Here is a 5,652-nt window from a genome sequence, read left to right on the forward strand (position 1 = left end):
ATTACTGTATTATATCCAATTGACATCCAACTCTCCAACAGAATTCCAGGGCTACTAAAATAAAACCAAATCATTGCTAACACTGCTCAGTATTCTAAATATGTCAAATTGTACCATTTACTGTAAGTAATCTAATATTGTTAATACTGTTAATACTTCATTCATTTGAAAAGCATCTCCAAAGAAATAAGCCTAATCCATATAAAGAAAGATAAATAATTTAAAGCTCAAAATAATGAAAAACTGTGTTTTTATTGTTCACCTAAAGAAGTTTTACAATAAAAATACCTTTCAAAAGCAAGCAAGTTATTCTTCTTTTGTTCCAGCGTTTAGTTTCAAGCATTTTATGGAATTGTCTTGACAAAGCCAGAGGTGTAGCTGGATGGATAATACAATGGCATCTTCTTTCCTTAGTTGTGTGAACAGCATTTTAATTGGTCACAGTCTAAAGCAAACAATCCCTATCCACACTATCCAGTACACACAATATAAAGAAAAATAACTGTACTGGAACAAAATACCCCAAAAGACAAAGAAAAACCCATAGCAGAACTACACAGTGGTTAAGATATATTCCATCCCTTGATGATAAATTGTGCTCTATAACTAGATGGCAGGGGAAATTAACAGCACTAATTTGAAGGACGGGAAATACATTATCAAATATATATATATATATACTTAAATGAGATTTAATTAATTACGCATTAGTAATAAGGTGATGTCTCATTTGGTGAAGTGTTCAAGTTGATTTGGTAGGAAGGAAGAGGAAAAAATGGGTATATTTAGCATTCTGTAACAATTTAGGAATTTATAGTTTTTGTAATACATCTTCATAACTGAAGTGTTTTACACTTGCACAATGTTAATCACTTTATTATACATGAACACCTGAAACAGGCCAATTACACAATAAGACCGCAAACAACCACTGGTATTTTTCTGCCTTCTGAAAGCCCCTAAGGCAGAAGTATCACCAAAAGTACATTTTAAAAATCTGCAAAAACATCACCAAAATTACATTTAAAAACTATTTTTTTTAAAAAATCTGCAAAAAAAGTGGTTCTGGACAGTGCAACTGCTCTTTAGCAGTTTTAAACTAGCCACTAAGTTCTCTGGGTTTTTGTGGCTTCACAGGCTTTAATCAAGATTCACATATCATAAATAATGTACCACAAAATATACATTAATTTGAGCAACAAATTCCTTAAAGTTTCTGGCTACAAGAGACCACATAGGTACCTGTCACATGGTTCATATGTTGAGGCCAATCTCTGAGTACAAGGCCAAGTAAAGTCTCATGACCCAAGCCTGTAAAGTTTTCTAAACATCCTTAAAACCCACACGTAATCTGAAGCCAACCCCAAAATTCAAGACAGTTTGTGGATGCAAATCCCAATGCATACTGGGAGACTTCTCTATGTACAACTAATTGTTATTTATTGTATCTTATATAGAAAACTTTATAGACTTCTAAAATAAAGGGGGGTATTCCATTGTTTAACTCCTGACGTCATGAGACATCTGAAAGTACATAATATTATGTCATCTTCTGGAATGTATCTTTTCTAAAATTCCAGCTGTTAAACTAAGGGACAAGAAAAAAATTATCACAATATTGGCAAACAAACTTGGTATAGAAAACAGATGAGTAAAAAGACAGCTTAAGATGTTTTTAAAAATGAGCAAAGAGAAATAAAAAGTTAGAGGCCAATTGAACGGATTTTTAAAAATATATAATAAATAATGCATTCCAAAGTATATATAAATTATTACTGTAATTTGAATTTGGAGCTACAATGACATGAAATTACTACTTGAATAATCCTCTTATAGATTATACTATTAATATCTCTTTACAGAATTATAATCTTCTAGGGACAGGGAGGAAGGAGAATGGACATTATTTTTCTTAAAGCTATCATTCCAGGAAACATACCAAGGATCTGAGAGTAGCTACCCTAAACATATGGAATGGGCATTATCCTCTGGAAAAAGAAGTAAAGTAGTATGTTAAAAACTATAAACAAGCTTTAGGCAGCTAAATTCTCAGAATTTTATATCACCCAGATACAAGACAGCAATTTGCAATGTCTTAGAACCTTTTGTTAAATGGTAGAATAGAGTTACCACTTATTTGTAAATTCAAAACTCCAATATACCAACAGTGTACAGAATCTCCTTGCTTCATTACATTTTCCTGAGAGTAAAGCATTTAACATAATCTTAATCCTAAAACAAAAGTGATTTTTTTTTGTCTTGGTTTTTAGGTTTTTTTTCTTTTTTGCAATTGCAATTTTTGGGCTATTCCCTGACAATCTAAGTTAAGTAAGTTTGATTGCTAAACACTGTCACATAAAGACAAAAATGCAAACTATAATGTCTATTGATCTGATTAAAAATCATAATATAAACCAATCTAAAATTATATTAACAAAACTAAATATGAAAAGTTGCATTGAAAGGGCGTGTTACATTATTTGTATTAGGATCATGTAGAAACATTCCAATGGCGGTGTTATCAAAATAAAACTAACACATTAAGATCACCCCCTAAGCCTAGTCATACTTGAAACTCTACCTATAACTTTGGCTAGTTGGGGTCTTTACTCTTGTACTACATGGCTCACTAACATCAGACATTATATTTGAATACCCTGAGAAATCTGATACTGAAGTCCTTACTCTATGGTCCACTTCTCCATTAGAGTTAGCAATAAAAGTCATTGGCACCCTGCTGCCCGTCTTAAACTGAGAACCAAATGCTTGTGCAAAGGTCTCTATTTGATATGTTGCTCTATGTTCTAGGTCCTTCTGAGGATCTATCTGGTTAGCTAGCTCCTGAGATGGAATGGGAAAGCTTGTTGAAGTTTCTAGGGTTTTTTGTTCCTTCTGGCTATTCAGTTTTTGAGGTGTAGAATGATAGCCTGATGAAGTGTCTATGCTTTTTTGAGAATCTATCAGGTCATCAAGTTCTTGTGAAGGAGTCAACTGTTGATGGGTTGCCTCCAAAGCAGACAAATAAAAACCCTGCTGAGATCCAAGCAACATCCCAAAAGGAGGCTTTGACAATGCAGATGGCAACACTGAGGTAACAGATTGGCTGAAACCACAATCAAGTGGGGACGTAGTGTATACTTGTTTATCTGGAAACAAAGTATGGTTATGAAGGCTTGAAGATAAACTTACAAATTGGAAACTGGGACCAAAAGCAAAACCAGTGCTATTGGTTGTTCTTTCAAAAGCATGTTGGAGGTATTTTGAGTATTCTTGCAACATGCTCGCTTTGTCATTTGAAGCTGCCTGGGAGCTGGGGCTCAGGTTCTCCTCTTGAACCATCTCTGTATGCTCTCCTGAAGATTGCAAGTCCACACGCTGTTCAGTAATGCTGAAGGGATCTTCTTTCTGGCCTTCTGATTTGTGAGAGTACTGATCTAGAAGACTTTGCAAGACTTCATCAGGAATGCCAGACTTATCATGACAAGATTTGATTTCAGCATTAAGAGATGCTTGGTCAATAAGAGATAATGGGGTCTCATTGTCCATAACACTTACCCCTGCAGACTGAATAACAGACGGTTGGGAGGCCATATGCCCAACATTTATAGAAAAGGCACTGTTACTGCTGGCGGTTTGCAAATATCTTCTTTTCTTTGAGAACTGCATGGCATCATCGTAATTGCTACTTATTTGACCTGATTTGCCACTTGCCGCTTGAAGAAGGCCAATAGCATCTACACTAGAATTTGCAACTAGGCCAAGAGAGCTACTTGGTTTTCCAGAAAACTGCTTCTGACCAAGGAGGTCTGGCAACGGTGACATAAAATTAAGGAAGCTCTTATCTGCACTTTTCCGGTTTCCTTTTTTAAAAATTAATTTTGGCACCTTTTTCTGTAGCTCTTCCAACCCAGTGCCAATCAAGCCGCCACTGGAAGACACTATTGGAATTTCTACTGCGTAATTCTGCAAGGACATATTGGATGCAATTTGAGATTCAGATATTTTATGACTACTTTTATGTTCTTTGTTTTCAGTGGGTATACATTTTGCTTTGCTTTTTCTCTTTGATGAACCTGTATTTCCCTGAGACAACATAGACAAGTTGCCCATGCTATGATTTGATGGCCCAGGATCCATTCCAGCACCTGCTTTCCCTATGGCTTCTCCACATGTACGTCTGTGCTTCAAAAGTCTATCAGTTCTTGAAAAATACTGCTGACAGGTTTCACATTTGTATGGCTTTTCTCCGCTGTGCGTTCTCTTGTGCCTCTCCATGTGATACTTCTGGATGAACTTCATACTGCATTGGTCACATCCAAATGGCTTCTCCCTACTGTGGATTTTTTCGTGCCTTTGAAGCAAATACTTTTGAATGAAACCCATGTTACACTGACTACACTGGAAAGGCCTCTCACCAGTATGGATAAGCACATGCCTGCGCAGATGATAGGAGCTTCTGAAGGCAGCATTACAGTGTTCACAGACATGAGGTTTCTGGCTAGGGGACAGCATGGCAGCCTCTCCATCTCCTGCCACGAGGGCCTTGGCTGAAGTGCTCGGCTTCTTCTTGGCTTTATTTCCCTGAGATTCTGATTTTGGCCTCTTCACCTTCTTGGCCTGGGCATCCTGTTTATGGTCATCTGAGCCAGCAGCACTTACTTCACCACTGCTTCTGATGCCCAGTAGCAAATCTCCTCTATGGGGATGATGATGGAGGTGGTGAAAAAGACTGAGGTCCTGGATCACACTCTGGTTGGCCCCTTCAACTCCACCTCCTCCACCAACACCAAGTGTGGGATGCCTCTCCTCCCCAGCTATGCCAAAGAGACCCCCATAATGATGATGGTGGTGGTGGTGATGGTGTTGCTGGTGGTGCTGCTGCTCTTCCTCTTCTTGGTCGCTGGGCTTCTCCTGTTTGATGTTCACCAAGGAATGAAAGAAACCCCAGGAGCTCCTCTGGGACGAGGAGGAGGAGGTGGCAGTGAGAGGAAACCCTCCCGTCGGCTCTTTCTTGAAAGTCATGCCCTGAGGGTGAGGAGGCGGCGGATGGGCAGGCGTATCAGCGGCCGAGGAAGACGAAGAGGACGATGAAGAGGAGGAGGCTGCTGTGGCGGTAGCCGAGGCAGAAGGTAACCCACAATGCTGCGGGGGGCGCGGCCGGCCGAGTGAAACTGGTGACTGGCGGCAGGCGGTGATTGAACATGACCATGCTGGGGGGGAAGGTGGGCTCCATCGCCGTCCTCTTGGAAGAACCGCCGCCGCCGCCGCCGCTCAGGAAGCCGCTGCCGAGTTTCATATTCTGCTCGCGGATAGGAAGGGGAGCCGCAAAGCCGGGGAAGAGAAAACAGGAGGAGGCGCGGCCCGCAGGGGCTGCTTCTGCTGCCGGAGACCGAAGCTGCGCCGATCGCTCGCCCCGCTCGCTTTTGACTCACTCACTCACCCGCCGGCTGGCCGGCCGGCCCGCTCTCTTTCGCGTCCCGTGCTTTTAACACTCGTTAGTCCGCCAGTCACGGCCGCCGACAGCCGGGCGCATCCTTCGTAGCCGCTCGGCCCCACCCGGCCCAACCTCGTCCCGCCGCCGCCGCCGCCGCCGCCGCTGCTCCCTCCTGACGGCCGCCGCCTCCAGTTAAAAATATCGCCACAATGGAATTA

The 5,652-nt window shown here is 41.1% G+C and overlaps 1 protein-coding gene across 1 annotated transcript; it reads right to left on the minus strand.

Moving 5' to 3' along the window:
* Positions 1-233: 233 nt before the first annotated feature.
* Positions 234-5,428, minus strand: ZNF281 (zinc finger protein 281). Its single transcript, XM_070746391.1, is given in 2 exon segments — positions 234-5,151; positions 5,153-5,428. Coding segments are annotated over 2 exon segments (2,718 nt in total). The 5' UTR covers positions 5,297-5,428; the 3' UTR covers positions 234-2,577.
* Between the last annotated feature and the right edge of the window lie 224 nt (positions 5,429-5,652).

Source organism: Erythrolamprus reginae, chromosome 3 (genome assembly GCF_031021105.1).
Source record: "Erythrolamprus reginae isolate rEryReg1 chromosome 3, rEryReg1.hap1, whole genome shotgun sequence".
NCBI classification, from domain to species: domain Eukaryota; kingdom Metazoa; phylum Chordata; class Lepidosauria; order Squamata; family Dipsadidae; genus Erythrolamprus; species Erythrolamprus reginae.